We start from the raw sequence: 16821 nt of genomic DNA, 5'->3' as shown, positions 1-16821 counted from the left end.
CAAAATTAAACGAAATAAACATTTGAAATATATGAGTTTGTATGTAATGTATGAATATAATATACAAGTTTCACTTTTTAAATGGAATTACTGAAATCAATCTACTTTTTCATGATATTCTAATTTTATGACCAGCACCTGTATGTATTACTACCCTTTTTTTTTCTTCTTCTTTTTCCAAAGACATCAGCCTTTTACTAAATACAATGCCTTTTTTTGTTGTTTGTTTTTTACAGGCAGCAACACAGATTTGAAATGTTTTAAATATATTTAGAACACATTTCTCACCTCATTTCACTTCCATGGAGAGAAGAAATTTTCTTTCTTCTTCATTCATTGAAATTCAGGTAGTGTCAGCCTGCACCACCCTTGAAAACACGACCTTAGATCTTCAGTATAACTCTAAAACCAGTCATGGTGAAAGGCAGTAAATTTAGGCTCATGACAACAGCGGGGTCTTGCAGAGAATATATTGTCACATATAAATTTCACTTATGTTCCAGCAGCTTGTCCCCTGCAGGGTTCATAATCACAGTCAAGTGTTGGATGGGTCTCCAGAGGCCTGCCAAGCTGGGAAGTTCAAACTCTCAAAGCGAAACAAAAGTCTAAGAAAAAAGGCAGAAAATTAAACTCTTTAAAAAAAATTTACCTGATGTTATTGCAACATAAACTAATGGATGCTTTTTGTTTGTTTGGGGTGTGGTTGGTTCACCATCTTCGGTTAACTCAGCCCATGGCTCCAAAATCTGCAAGAAGTTAAAAAAAATTAAAAATAAAACAAAGAACAAACTGAATTCTTTCTGTCAACAGGTTTTACGATAATTTCATAAACGAACACATTTCAAAGTTCTCCACATTAAGTTCAGAGTGAGAAAAGGCATTAAAACATTAAAAGGAGAGACTGACAATAAAATCAATGTAATATTATGTTGTGTATTTTGCTAAAAGCATCATTATGACCTAATTTAAAATGGTAGCAGGAAATAAATTGGACAATAAGAGAGCAAAGTCGAGACGTGTTTGGTACAAGTGTAGGCAAGTTTAGAGCAGATGTCGTGAGATATTTAAAATGAACTTATTGATTTAAAAACAATGGAAAAGAGAACCATGGTTTTGGTAAACTGAGCTATATTCTATATTCTATATATATATATTTATTATACCCAAACTCCGGTGATGGCTGATTTAAAACTGAACACAAGAAAGACTAAAAGCCATTTTACCTTCGTTCTTTGAACTGAAGTTGGCTAGCCTCTGCAGATTTAAGTTGCCTTCCAGGCTTGTATTTTATCTTGCTATCTTAAATCATTTTTTAATTTTTTTTTTTGCACAAACACGTCAGAGACTTCCTAATGTGGGTCAGCATTTTAACTGATAGAATGGGAAGTCCAGAAAAGTATTTTACAAAACTTCAATTTACAAAAAATAAAAGCATAAGATTTTTCTAAATACTGATTGAGCATATTATCTAAAATTTTAGCTTCTTTTATTATTAAAAATATATATATTTGGTCCTTCCTGGGTTATATAACACTGTCATTGTTTATTTGACAAATTTAAAGTCAAAACATGAAGCAGTCCCTGTGGTTCTGTAGCTTCTGGACTTCACTTTAACACGATTAATCTGAACTATTAATCTTCTGCGTGATCTTTATAAGTGTCCTATCTCAGTTTTTTTTAATTAGGTTCAGATCTGGACCTCGTCTGGGTAAACGCAACATTTTTATTCTTTTCTTTTTGAGCCTTTCTGTTGTAGATCAGCTGCTGTGTTTGGGATCATTGTTCTGTTGCATCCTGACCCAGTTTGGTCCAAGCTTCAGCTGTCGAGACAGACAGCCTCACATTTGACCCAAGAATCTTTTGATCTACAGAGAAGTTTATGGTTGACTCAATGGCTGTAAGGAGCTCCGGTCCTGTGGCTGAAAATGAGCCCAAATCATCACCTCTCCACCACCGTGCTGACAGTTTGAGTTGATGGAGAAAAGTTTCAGGAGTTGTCACAAAAGGGTGGCAGCAAAGGTCAAAGGAAAGGTTTACAAGACAGCGGTGAGAGCAGCCATGTTGTCTGGTTTGGAGACAAAAAGACAGGAGACAGGACAGGAAGTGTCAGAGCTGAAGATGTTGAGGTTCTCCTTGGGAGGGACGAGGACGGACAGGATCAGGAATGAGGTCATCAGAGGAGCACAGGTTGAAGGACTGGGAGATAAAGTTAGAGATGGTTTGGACATGTCCAGAGGAGGGACAGAAGAATGTTAGAGACAAAGAGGACATGTATGGATGCAGTTGGAGAGGACATGGAGTGAGGACAGAGTTAGATGGAGGATGAGGACTCGCTGTGGAGATCCCTGAAAAGAGAACAGCTGAAGATTTAGTAAACTGAAGCTGCCATAATAAAAAACAGGAAAAATCTGTCCTAAAGATATATTTGTATATTTTTTTTAATGTACTGTGAAGAATGTGAACATCAGATGTGATTTAAGAGGTGTTTACAGAATGTGAAGCAGCTCTTCTTTTTCTTTTGTTACAATTTCACTGCACAGACTGACTTCAGGGGGAAAATGCTGGAAGTTTTCCAGCTGTTTTCCATTTGTGAATATTTGTTCTCACTGTGGAATGATGGATAGTCTGGAAATGGCCTTCTAACCCCTTTCCAGATTGATGGGCAGCAACAGTTGTTCCTCTAAGCTTGTTGCTGATTTCTTTCCTCCTGCTTTGATCGAAAACCTCCCACTGTTGGTCAGTTAAGTGCATTTAAATAACAGCACTCGGTGCTGCTAGGTGGACGGATTTCCCTTCACCGTTTCTGCATTTTGGCTTGTATCTTGGAGTCTGGTTGACAAGTGATGGTGCGAGAGATGGTGTGACGGTTCGGGGCCTCGTCTCGGTTGCTTCGGCTTGTGAAGAAAGAGCTGAGTTAAAAGGCAAAGATCTCAGTTTAATGGGCTGTCTAAGTTCAAGCTTTCACCTATGGTCATGAGGTGTGGATCATTGAAAGAATGAGATCCCAGATAGGAGTGACGGAAAGGAGCTGAAGATGGGTAAGGTGAGGCGCTCCATCATCTGGTCGGAGATGCTGCTCTTCTGCATCCAAAGGAGTCAGCTGAGGAGGTTCAGGCACATCCTGCTGGGAGGAGACCGAGTAAACCCAGAACTCACCTGGGGGATTATATATTTGTCCTGGGAATATGTTGGAAAAGTGGGATGTCAGGGCTTCCTTCCTGGATCTGTTGTTTCTGTGACCAAACCACGAATAAGTGATCGAAAATAGATGAAGGCATTTTAGATTAGATTAGAATTTGGTTTAAACAAAAATGACAGCGTAATCTCGTTTTTTTTTTTTGTTCACTTTAGATTTTGTTTATGTAAACTGAAGGGTCTGTGAGGATTTTCTTATGTCTTGATATGTAAATTATTGCAGCAAATGTCACTTGAAATCTTTGAGCGGAGTTACATGGCTGTGATGTTAGCAGAAAACTGACAGAAAGACATGAAGGATCTCATTCATCCTCAAGAAGTCACTGATTAATTAACACAGATGTTTTTATTTTGCTGTCTGTTTACGAACGCTGCTCCTCCTCTGTGATTATCTTATAAATAAGATATTAAAAAACTCACATTCTGTGAAGTGCACTTCCAAAGTTGATTGGTTCTCACGAGGTTTTTGGCTACATTTGATCTATTCTGCAAATAAAGTCAACACAACAACTGTCTGATTGGATATCAGAGAGTGGCATGAAATAAATCAGTTTATTTCACAAGTGTAACTAAAATAAATTAGATCGGGCACTCTTAGAAGAGACTCTTACGTCGTCCAATTCCCCACAGTGTATGAGAAGTGCAGGCACTAAAGATTGGATTCAACTGACTTAATTGCATATCAAATACTTGCATATACACAAGCCTTTAAATTCACTTAGTTCCCATCCAAATCTATCATTACATCCACTGGATTAGTTCTGTTCTGTTTATCTTAAATCACTGTTTTCCAAACAGCTGAGCAGCCTTTGACTCGCTGACGTCCTCTCGGTTGAAACCAAACGATCGTTTAGAGGAGGGATTTGTCTGCTCGTGTCCCGCCGCGACTCGGCAGTTGCCACAAGTGCGAAGGCCTCCGTTTCTGACACTTGTCAAGCCAGCTTAGAGTCAAAGCTGCCTTCTTAAGAGGGTGTTGAAGACATTAGTTCAGGCTGAGACCGATCACGCCGATCACGTGAGGGGGTGACGAAGTCTGAAGGGAGGTGAGGCGTCCGGTTGCAACATGTTGAATGTTGTGAGAGGAGACTCATAATTCAATGAAAGTTTCTATGACTACAGAACAGATTTATTTCACTGAATTCTCTTCAGTGTTTTTGGTTTGGTTTAATTTAATTTGCTGTTCATTCCTTTGGCAGTCACTCCTACTAATAGTGATAAAATAAATGTTTATTTTTCTAAACCAGTTAGTTTTCTTATTACTATTTTGGTGTCTTTGGTTTCATCATAAAAGCTGAGATCTGAAAACTGTTCCTGATGAGTGTCAGCTGTAAAACGGCATCACATCCACTGTTTTAGTCAGTTTTGCAGCTCGTCGCAGCTGCTATTTCTGCCCCAAAGGGTGACGTCAGAATTTGTAATCCTGCTTTCAAATCCTTAATTGCCTTTGTTGTTGTTCCAGCACAGAAAACCAGACCAGTTCTATTTCAGTCCCGTCTCTGAATAACTTCTAAAATTTTAAGCTACAGAAGTCGGGATGCAGATTAGATGGCTAATAAAAGGAGAACAGCAGCTTTATGACACTCTGCACTCAACAGCAGCATATTTACCTGCTGTGATCCTAAAGATTCATAGATTTAAAATAGAAACAAACAAAAAAAAAACATTTGATTTGTTTTTCCAAACGTGTTCAGACAAAAAACCTGAAGTGAAGGTTTATTAAACACTTTCATTTTCTCGTATATAGAACACTACATCTGGTTTTTATATCACATTTAGTATAAAATAAATACTCCGGTCTTTTGAGCATCTTAAATACTGTAATGCAGTAATGATGTAGTGTAATATATGATACATGATACAATATATGATGCAAAGTAATGAGAAAACAAAACCATATAATAACAACATGATGTGAAACAATGCAAACTGATGCATTGCGATACAATTTATCCACTTTATTGTCTTCTCTGGGAAAGTTTAACTGCCTTCACAAATAGCCAGAGTCCACGACCCATTCAGCCTTTGATACGATATTTAAATTTTTATTTGAGCAGCAGAAATGTATTCAATCATCCAGAGCTGCTTAGTGCTCTTAAACACAAGCAACATTGATTTAAAACAACACTTTTCCAGACGTATGTTTAGAAAACGTATAGAACAAGTATAGTGTTGTCTAAGCTGGTTTACGTCTTCGGTGTTCGTAGAGTAATCATGAAAACTCCTTTTAAATGTGTCTGATTTTCAAGGACGTGGTGGCAGTGGCTTCGGTTTTATTTGCCCACTCCGTTGTTGTTGCTGTTGTTATTTTTGGCACATTTTGTAAAAAACTTGGCCCACTCCCAACCCGTCAGACTCTGCTGTTGGTTAAACTCTGATGCATCGGGGTGGGGGGGCTTCTGTAAAGTGTCACTTTTGGACATGCGGGGTTTCCTACCGCGTTTCCAGCTGCATCCGCTTCTGTTGCTATAGCAACATGAAACTGATGCTTTTCATTATAAAATACGATTTATTCTGTTTCTGCCATTTTTTATCAAAGTATATTTATTAACTAAGCTTAACCAAGTACTCTCAATGTGCAACGATCAAAGAGAAGATTTTAAATAGTGACCCTAAATCTAAAGTAATAAAAGAAAATAAAAATAAAAGCAGTACTCCCAAGTTTGAGCATGAGGTCTGATGCTTGTAGGTTTGGTACCAGACGTCCTCTGATCCACCGTCTCCTCCTTCTACGTCCACGTCTCGTTAATTATTAACGAGCGAGTGCTGCAGAGTTGTTTGAAAACCTTCTACAATCTGAAAGGTACTCGCTATAATGTCATAAAGAGCGATTTGGGGGAAAAAATCATAAATTAAAACACAAAATTCGCACTTTTTGTTTTCTTGTAAGCAAAATTTGATATTTACCACGTGTTTGTTTACCTGAAGAACCAGCCGAAGTGGCTGAAAATAGGTCAACAATGGCGACGCCCGTGGAATTGAGAACTCCGATAATTTTGATGCAGTGGTACACATTTACGCTCAGATTTGTTGAGAAAAGTGTGCAGATAAAAGCGCTTTGTTTACATTGAGTGCAGACCTGCATTTCGAAATTTTATTATCTGGAAAACGACTGGAGTAAACTCTTTTAAACTGCACCGTTTGATGCAGTTCAGGATAACCTTTTATAAGTTTGATTTCATAGTTTGCAAAGAGTACCTTTTTTTTTAATCAGAAGTTCAGGAACTGACTCAGGAACAGCTAACAGAATCCACTCGGGGCTTTTCAGTGATGTCTGACAACTAACAGTGATAAATGCAAAGTTTGGATTTATTTAATTTAAAAAAAGTTACAGATTACTGCCTCAAATGCTCTTTGATGCTTATTTAATGACTAAATGATTTTGGATAGACATTGATTTAATTTAAAACAAATGAAGAAAGAACTAGCAGTGCATCAGCTCGGTTTATTAGAAGTCGAATTGATCTGCGCTCCTTTGGTTGGGCGTATCAGTGCTAATTAAAGAATAATGAGCCCGGTAGCAAAGATTAGATCCTTCAGTTGATGCTGACACAAAGTATCCTGTATGAAGTAATGAAATAATGTATAACTTATGAGATTGTAACTACTTCCTCTGTTTGCTCTTGCCTTTTTTAAGATGAAATATGTAAACCAAAAAAAGAAATGAAAAGACCTGAAAAAAACCCAGTGATCATACATGTGAGGAGCTTGTTAAAGATTCATACATACAAGCACATAGAGAACAGAGCTCCGTCGCTGGCTGCACCAAAAAGTGCGGCGTGCGAGTTTGTACGAGCGTGCACGTGGACGGAGTTCTTATCTTCTTGGCACAGGATTTCTTCTCCATCAGGGGGTAATCTCTCAGCATAACACCAAGACAGAGAGACAGACAGCGGCTCAGGATCGTTGCTGCCGCTGCTACCAGTGCTCTCCTCCTCACCCGTCTCATACATAAATAGCATGATGCAAAAGTGTGGAAGAAACCCCTCAGGCTAGGATTTAAAATCAGCTTACTACTTCCCGAATCTTAACCTTAATCTTTCCGGTGAAGTAGCTTCGATCTGACCTCAGATCAGTATCGGACCCAGCAGTTACTCAGCCGAGGCTCGGTAACTTCGGGTCTGGATATAATAGACCAGATGAAATCCAGGACCTGTTTTTTTCCTTCTGTCTTTATGAAAGATGATATTTTGGTTGTAGTATTTCACAGGTGAGTGACTTTGAAGGTTGCCCCAAGTAGAAATCAAAGTTTTAACCTTGTTAACATGTCTGTGTGGCTTTATTCAAACAAGCAGAGCATTTCTGCTTTGTTACTGCAGGGTATCAGTGGAAGTTTACACATCTCAAACTGTCAGGGGTTTTTACACCAGTAATAAAAGATCTAGCCTTCCTTGAAGGAATGCATATTACCTGCTATGTTAGACAGTTAAACTAAAATCAGGTTTTAATGAGAAGGGATGGAGTGTAGCCGTTTTCACGTGATCTAAGAAGATCCGATTGATGATGGTTCTCAGCTACTACCAGATCAAACTTTAGCTCAGTATCTGTAAAAATGAATGGGTTACCTGTTTTAGCTAAAGTTGATTAGCTGTGGCAGCCATCTTGAATTAGGCTGACTCCTAAAGTTAATCAACTGTTGAGACGCATCAAGTATAAAGGATACTTTATTAATCCCAAAGGGAAATTAAATGTTGTTGCAGCTCATAATCCTGGTTTCGTTAAAGAGTTACTTAGAAGAAGACTGTACTTCTTGAGGAAGCTTAGATCCTTCAAGGTTTCCAGCAAGATGTTGCAGATCTTCTATAAGTCTGTTGTTGAGAGTGTCATCTCCTCTGCCATCAGCATCAGAGCCAGGGACCTAAAAAGGCTCAACAACCTGATAAAGAAGGCTGGTTCTGTTCTGGGGATGACTGTGGAACCTCTGGAGATGATGATGCAAAGAAGGATTTTGCATAAAATCAAGGAAATCATGGACAACCCTGACCATCCTCTTCACAGACCGTCATCGGAAAAATGAGTCTCTTTAGTCAAAGGCTTCTCCAGATTAGCTGTAAAATGGAGGAGATCTTTCCTGCCCACACCCATCACCATCTGTAATAACTCCTTGATTTAAATGAGCTACGTCAACATTTAATTTCCCTTTGGGATTAATGAAGTATTTTTGAATTGAATTGAGTTGTTATAGATGCTGATGGCTGTGGGCAGGAAGGGTCTCTTGTAGCGGTCTGTCCCGATGTGTCCTCGGTCCTGGTGTCCTCAAAGAGTCCCACCAGGTGAGCCTCGCTGGCCTCCTGCGGAGCCATGACGGCCGAGCTCTGGAAGCTCAGGTCTTGAAGTCCTGGGCGGTCTCCCGGACCAGGTGCTGGAAGGGCAGCGTCCGGATGAGCAGCTTGGTGGTAGTGGTGGATCTCCCTGAGAGCCACGGTACCGAGCCTGTAGCGGTGAGGTTTCTTCACTCCGCCGCCGCTGCTTCCTGGGAGCTTTCCCTCCGGTTGATTTACGGGCGGTCTGCTTGGTTCTGGCCATTACTGGACTTCAGGGTTCTTTGCATTTAACACTTGTTGTCATGGTTACGCATCATAACAAAATGTCCAAAAGTAAAAAAGGGTTTCTGTAAAAATCCTTCCTGCTGCACAGCATCTGATACCAGAGGAAATAATGGTCCAAAAAAGTGATTTACATCAAGAAAAAAAGAAGAATAACATTTTCAAAAGCAATATCTCAGAGTGAACGGAACAGAGCTGCTCCAACATGCAGCCACCTTGAATGAAGAATCTTCATGAGAATTTGCTAACACAGCAGATAAATGACTACATGCTCACAGACATGAATAAAAAAATGACTAATCTCTTCATCTTGTTGTGAAAGGACACAATCTGAAGCAGCATTCAGGAACGTGTTGTCTGTCCTAATAGTCTGGGTTCATCTGATTTATCAGAAGCTTTACTGTTGGTTTGTTTGGTTTTCGCTTCATTTTCCGTCTTATTTCCACACGTGTGCACAGACTTCAGGAAGTGTTTGGTGTTACCACACCTGTTTGTGTGACAGCACATCAACAGGTTGTGTTTTTTCTGATAACTGTAATATAAGATATATATTTAGTCGGCACGCTGACACATCAATCTGCCCGGAAGTCCAGATTCTCTGCGTATCATGAAAAACAAAACAACAATAGACTATTAACTCTGAGCTCCAACAAATCCCCTGCACCCTGATGGGATTACTCACTTCAGCTAATCAGAAATGATAATCTAACATTTCTAGAATGGCAACATTCTTTAAAATATAATAATAATACACAAAACATCCCACATATGACAAAAACAGTTCAGTTTGTGTCGTTACAAGATGCTGTAATTTCTATTAAAGATTTATCCTAAAGGTTTTTAATTTGCTCTCAAACATTTTGTGTTTTGTAAGTCTGGACATATTTTTGTTTCTACACAACTCCACAACACAACCGCTCAAACCTCATTTACTTATAATAAGAAATAAACAATGTTTAAAATCATTAATCTTTGAAAAGATCTTTTTACTTGTTAGTGTTTAGATGTCCATGCTCATGACTAAAATCTCATTTACTAATTGAAAATGTGGACCATTTCTTTTTTTTTTTTTTTTTTAACCTCGTTTGTTTCTGATTTCTGCAGAAATAAATCTCTCACCCAGATTGCATTTTTCCTAAAGATTTTCTAATTTACAAATTAACCTCTTTGCCTTTCTATCCTGCATACAAAATATTCATAAAAAAATAAAATTTCTGGTGATTTCTGTTGTAGCATCAGATCAGACTTCCTACAAGTAAGAGGAACAAGCGCAGGAGGCTGTAGGCAAGGCTTAAAAGATTATTTATGAGGAAAAATTATTTGTCTCCTTTGATAAATTCTTCAAATCCAAATTTTCAATTTCTTTAAAAGTTTATGAACAGAATATTTAAAAAAGGGCTTTTTAAACTTTATGTAGATTTATTTATTTTTTAAATCATGTAGGACCAAAATCACAGTGGGAGACTTTTGTGCCAGAAGAAATAAAGTTCTGCATTTTGTTTATTTTGTGTTTATATATATATATATATATATATATATATATATATATATATATATATATATATATATATATATATATATACTTTAAAAAGGAGGATAAAAAGCGTGGAATAAATACTGCATCAAAGTTTATATTTAAGAGCTTTTGTTTGTTTAAAGCTCTGAAATATTAAGTCATCAATGTCTTCCGTTCGTTTATGCAGTGGTTTTTATTCTTATTAAGCTATTAGGAAACCATTGAAAGACAAAATCTGTGTAAAATTTGTAGATTATATAACTTGAAAAGATTTATTTTGTCTTGTTGGTAAAAGAATGACCTTTGTAAATCTCAAAAAAGTGATGAATGCAGATCTTATGACTTCTTTGCTAGAAGTAGCTATCGATTCAACATGAATTTTCCTGCAGTATCTCCAGGTATATTATGAGTTGTCAGATGTTGTCAGATACCTGTCTGCTAGGATTCGACAGGAAGGTTTTGCTGTTGGTCTGCAGACGACACCGCAGAATCAAAACCTGGCAGCCTGATGACAAGACCCCAGGAAGCCAGGCACAGTCACGCCTGGCTCCGCTTCATCATTTTTTTTGTTAAAAATAAGCACTTTTCCTGTTTCAGCTCAAGACGCATCTGTTTTCTGAAGTGTAAAGTACGCCAAGTTTGGCATGCAGAGTAAAAATATCAAACTGATGCTTGAAAATGGATTAGATGAGAAGATTTAAGAAAAGTCTGAACTCTTGTTCAACTTCCACAAAGACAAAAAGAAGTCACTGCAGGAAGAGAAGGCGATGAATCTGCTCTGACAGCATCAAAACAAACGGATTATAATCTGTGGTGCTAAAAGCAAAGAGGTGATTGGATTTAAATGTAAACCGGCCCGGGTTCTGAGGCCCAGCTCTCCTGCTCGTGCTGCTCGTCTCTGCATGTTTGATGGAGCCTCCATTTCCTCGGTGTGTGCGTAGCTAATAGAGCCATTTCCCCTGTAATTGCAGCAGGTCAGACCCAAAGACAGCAGAAGCCTAGTGTTCCCCCTCTCCTCTCCATCACCTTCCAGATTACAGGTAGGTGATCTTAGTCATGCTGATACGAAGCCTTAGCCTCTCCCTGATGAATGCCTCCCATTTCCTCTTCCCTACTTATAGACTTTATTTTCTCTTGGCTTCCTGCACTGTTCTCTCCCTCCCACTCTTGCCTTTTGTCCTCTAATTTCCTCTAACTTTCCTCTCTTCACCTCTACCATTGATCACAGTTTACTCCTCCACCCTCTGTCTTTGCTGTGCTCTCGTTTCTCCTTTCTATCCTCCTTTTTTCCACTCCCAGTTTGTCCTCCTCCATTCTCATTTTCCTTTTTGTTTTGTTAGTTTATTTTTCCATGTGCTCTAATTCAGTTCACTTGATTTATATAGCACCAGCTCACAACACAAGTCATCGCAGGAACACAAAAGCAAAAAACAAGTCCATTGATCAAATTCAGATCCAATTAGTTCTTATTGTAAGTAGTAAAAGTTACCTAAGGAAGCCAGCAGACTGCGTTGAATCTTCACTTTATTACAAACCTCCAGCAGAACCAGAACCAGGCTCAGGATGGACGGACATCTGCCTCAGGGAATAGGAACGTGCATTTTAGGCGCTCGTAGGCAGTTACTCAGTTATGATTGAAGGTGAACTTGAAAAATATGATATCCTCTAAGTGTCGTCAGAAATCAGGCATCAGCATTATGAATGAACTGAGGTCCTTTTAGAGAGATTTATTTGAACATTTGGATAATAAAGAATCACAACAGTCCAGCCTAGAAGAAGTCCTCCTCCTCGCACCTTCTTTTGATTTTTCTCCATCTGTCCATCTTTATAATTATCTTTCTCTCTAGTCTTCCTTGTTTTTATTTTTTCTTTCCCCCATTTTGAACATAACAGTGATGCACAAAATAAAAATCTTCAAGAAATGATCCAAGTATTGATTTCAGCAGCACTTTGAAAGCACTCACAGCGACCATTGTACGTTGGTATCTGCAGCAGCTCCGGGTGCTGAAAACATTTTGATTTCTGTGAAGCTCCGGCTGCAGATTCTCGCTCCGTGTTTAGTGTTGTTGCCAAATCAAATACAGGGCTGAGCACTATTACAACAAACTTCTGTATTCTGTTTAGAAAGACTTGGAGCTGAGAGGAGGCCGAAAGAAAAACTTTGTTCCTGAACAAACAGAATAAAAGAAAGTGAGACACGAGACTTTTTGCTTTTACGGACTGAGCTGCACTCACGTTGGGGGATTTCTTTCCTCCGTTGTCGGTTTTATACAATAGAAATATAACTCACTGGAGAACGAACTACAAATGGACTCGCAGAGAAGCAAGACAGAGATTTTCTTTTCTCTTTATCGCGTCAAGTCTGGGGTTCTGTAGGTCCTCAGTTTAATATTCATAAACACATCAGTGTAAAGACTGAAGTCTCCCCTGCAGCACACAGATTAACAGCGGATCAACAAACTTAGTATTTGACTTTCAGCTCGTGCGTTACAGGGAATTGAACATTTTGCATTTCAAAAAGCACCACTTGTCTCCACAGTTTTCAGGGAATTGTGATTCGGCTCTCCTGACCTTGTGAGATTTTAAACTCTTAGATGTGTTGCAGGAACAGTTGGAGTAACGGGAGAAACTGTGCCTCAGGTTTAACTTTTACAGAACATTTATTGTATGAATCCTTTAATGCAGAGTTGTAAAAAATGTTTTTTAAAAAAAAAAGATTAATCCATGCTCAGATATTTTTATTGGGGGGAAACAGCCCAACAATCTGAATTCCTTTATTTATAACACATCTGATGCCTCTAAGTTAGGATCCTTTTTTACAAGAGTTTGATTTCTTTATGAAGCTAAAACATGATGTCCCAGCTTCCACAACAGATGGTGTCAATGCAGGCTTTTGCTTTTCTTCAGCAGTTCATAATTAAAACGAAACAAAGCCTTGTCACAGTAACGGGTTCTGATGAAGTGCTGCGATGTTGTAAACTGATTACAGACACTTCTCCTGAAGCAGATGTGCTTATTTTAGGGGGAAACAACATTAGATTATATTCTCTATTAAAATTCAAAACAAGATTTCCAGCCAACCTAGTAAAACATCGTTTTATTCATTTAAACGTGTTAATTTACCTGCATCGTCAGTTAAACAAACCAGAGACTGACAGACTTTATGAAAATTACCTGAATGAACTGCAGAAGTTCCTAAAGTTGGGGAACTAAATAAAAACTGTTGCTGCTTAGATTTTATTTGGTCAATAAATATGGCATAATGGTGGGATTATTTGACCTAACTGCAATGTTTGCATGCTTGTTGGAATCACAAGTTTCTGCTGCTGGAGGCTGAAAACTGGCAGAAAGAATCTGATTCAGATTCCTTCAGAACTCATTGATCCCCCCTTTTTTTTGAGGGTGCACATTTGAAGACCTGTGCAGGATTCGACACAATCTGCTGGCTTCCTTGGATGATTTTTAATAATTAATATTTCATAATGTTCTGCATGTGAATGTATTATAATGCATTGTGCTGTATGAGAAGACTGTTGTTGTGAAATAACTCCTATAGAGTCAAACTAAACGGAATTAAAATGCAGGACTTGACAACAATTTTTAAAATTATTTTCATTTATTTTTTACTTGTTGAAAATGTAGACAAACTTGGAAAGGAAGCTGCAGAGAGAATCTGTTCCTGTCTGCATCTGGGTGTCCTGCTTCTTTACAGCACGTCCTTCAAATTTTTAATTTTTTTTCTGTCTTCATGGCCACCCTGACTTGAATCGTTTGAAAAAATCAAATAATAAAAAAAAACTAACTTCACTGAGGTTTAATTTAGAGGTGTGAGGTTTCTTTTCTTTATGAATCTGGATGTTTTGTTTCCAGGCAACGTGCGCTGTGAAAACGGTGTCTGGTTGTTGTTTGTGTTTCTGAGCTCTCATTAACTCTCATTGGAGCACTTCAGGGTGGAGTACTTCAGAACCCGTCACGGGGTTCAACCCAGAGGAACCTTTGATATCAGTGAAGTTGGTTCGGTTTAAATGTCAAACAAGCTCAAATTTGGAGTCTGTCTAAATCAATGCATCTTTGCACCAGAGGCTTGTGCTCGACTCCAACTCTAGTGTTTCAAATTATTTCTTTTTTTAACGCCACTTATTGTGTAATCAGGTCTAAGTATCAAAGTTTTGTTCTTTTACATCTACGTTACCTTCTAAACGTAGCACCTCGCTTGGCTGCAGCTGCTGATGAACAGCGTTTAGGAGGAAGTCTCCAAAATGTCCTGCAACGTCCACGGGGGTCCTCAGAGAAAACATGCAGGCATTTAGGTCCAGATACGAAGTTTGCAGCCTGGAATCCAGTTTTGCAAGGCGTCCACACACAACTAACCTGTGATTTTCATGAATTGTGACTCTGTGCACGGCTTGCTGCTCATCTGTTCACAAACCCTCCGACTGCAGCAGGAAGCTTCGGTATTTTCCTGCTAGTTTGAGTCGCAGCTTTAAATATAACAAATCTACATGTGAATACCTGGAAGCAAAATATTAAAACACTTTTATAATGTCAAAGCAAAGAAAAAAGATTCCTGTTGACTGAAAGTGTTCTGTTTGGTTTTGCCATTTTCCCATTTAGTTGGTTCAACATGCAGTAAAAGATTTAACATTTGACCTTTTTAAATGTTACAGAACCAGACGAGCTGTTTTCCACTGTTTTAAGTCTTTGCATTAAAGTTAAATCAACTGTAATGTTTTCAGTGGCTTCAGTGCTGGTCAACAAAAGGAATTAAATGGCACTTGTTTAAACTGACACTGATAAGACATTAAGTCACTATCAAGAGGAATAAAACATCCGTTTTTTTTGTTTCAGTTCACCTGATGCATGGAGATCTGTACTCTGGGTGGTTATCAGAGCTTTGCATTCAGATATCATCTCTGCTTTCACATGGAAGTTCATGCATTTATCAGACGCAACAAGTGGAAAATCATTCGAAATTCACCATGGCACCGTCAAATCAGACCTAATGGAATAAACATTACCCAAGACGTCTTCAGTTCTCCACCACCTTTAGTTAAAATGATATCCCCTCCTCAGGTCTGCTGAGAGTCGGGAGGCACAGCTCCAGCATGTTTTATGTTACTATCAAGGTGCTGCGCGAGATAATCTTTGCAAATTTATCATTGTGACATGCTAACAGGGAGGGGATAAAGCAAACAAAGGGTTGATGGCGTCTACCTTGCAGGCACGTTTTCTTTTATTCCCCGGAGTTTCTCTCAGCTCTCTGTAGGGGCATTTTTATGCCAAAAATAATCCCTTGTTCCTGTTTAAAGATGTCTTTAAAATCAGGGGTGGGTTTCCCTGCTGCTCATGTCGTGCTCCCTTCTGTTGATCTGCGCAGCTTCCCGCCCCGTGGAAAACAAGCTGTGCAAGGGTCCGATCCCAAACAGGTCCCAGCTCTGCCAAATCCCCTGTCCCATCGACTGTGAGGTGTCTCCGTGGGGGGCCTGGGGGCCATGCATCTTCGAGAACTGTGACGATCAGACTGGAAAGAAAGGTACCGATCCACCTTATAATCTGTTTAATATTACCTTTGTATTCCTCTTTATGGCCTCAGAGAAAACGGCAGTATTCCTGTTTCATGACTGGAAGTGGTTACTAATCTTGTCAGATTAAAGTGAAGTAAAATTTATGTTCGTTTAGGAAAACTTTAAAGAATTTGTTTTTTGTGTCACTGAGCTTTCAGTACAAGTCAACCATAAAACCAAACAGAATAATGTGAAAATAAGTTGATCATCAATTTATTCACCTAAAAGGGACGCTGCACATTAATGAACAAGAGTTTTTACCCTGTTTAACCATGGGAGCTAATTTTCATCTGCAGGTTGATGGTGAAACAAATAAAAAGGAATGAGCTGAAATAAAATACACAAACAAACAAAAGCTAACAGCTAAGAGGGGGAAAACGGTTAAATATGAAATACAAAAAAGTATAAACAGTGATAATACCTGTATTGTTTTAGACGAGCCTTAAAGCTGCAACAAGCGGAGGGTTTGTGGAGATTTGTACAATAACTGTCTACATTTTGGACACATTTTAAAGATAAATCCTTTTGGCCGATTATAATAATTAAAATATCAAAACGTTCAGCTTCTTCTGGAGAATTGTGCTATGAGTTTTGGTAATTTCAGCTGTTACACTTTTTGAAATATTTAAACTTTTCTGGGAAATTCAGCCCATTGGAAATGCATTGAAATTCTTCAGAATTCCGCAAAATTCTGCAAAACAGCAATTTTCTAGTTATTATTCACAAAGATTCACAATTGTTGGAGCCTTCTTAAATAATCTGATCTCTTTGAACAGATGTGTTCATCTGGGAAGTTTATTGGGCTCATTCTGCACTGTAAGACTAATTTTACACATCTTACAGTATGTAAAAAAACTGAATAAAGAGGTCATTTTGTTGCTTTATTTTGAAAAAAAAAAAGTAAAATTCTATGTTTTTAAATCCTGATTTTGATATTGAGTGGTAAAGCTTTTAAAAGAATGTCTTTACATTCACAAAAGAATTTTAAAAATCAAAACTACAT

General features: G+C 38.4%; 1 protein-coding gene across 1 annotated transcript in view; it reads left to right on the top strand.

Moving 5' to 3' along the window:
* Positions 1-16821, top strand: part of LOC108243296 (thrombospondin type-1 domain-containing protein 7A) — a 209459-nt gene that overhangs the window by 109111 nt on the left and 83527 nt on the right. The window contains exons 8-9 of the mRNA XM_017428635.3: positions 11226-11294; positions 15632-15787. Coding sequence (XP_017284124.1) covers positions 11226-11294; positions 15632-15787 — 225 coding nt within the window. The remainder of the gene's footprint in view (positions 1-11225; positions 11295-15631; positions 15788-16821) is intronic.

Source organism: Kryptolebias marmoratus, linkage group LG16 (assembly GCF_001649575.2).
Source record: "Kryptolebias marmoratus isolate JLee-2015 linkage group LG16, ASM164957v2, whole genome shotgun sequence".
NCBI lineage: Eukaryota > Metazoa > Chordata > Actinopteri > Cyprinodontiformes > Rivulidae > Kryptolebias > Kryptolebias marmoratus.
This window is presented reverse-complemented; position numbering and strand designations above follow the sequence as displayed.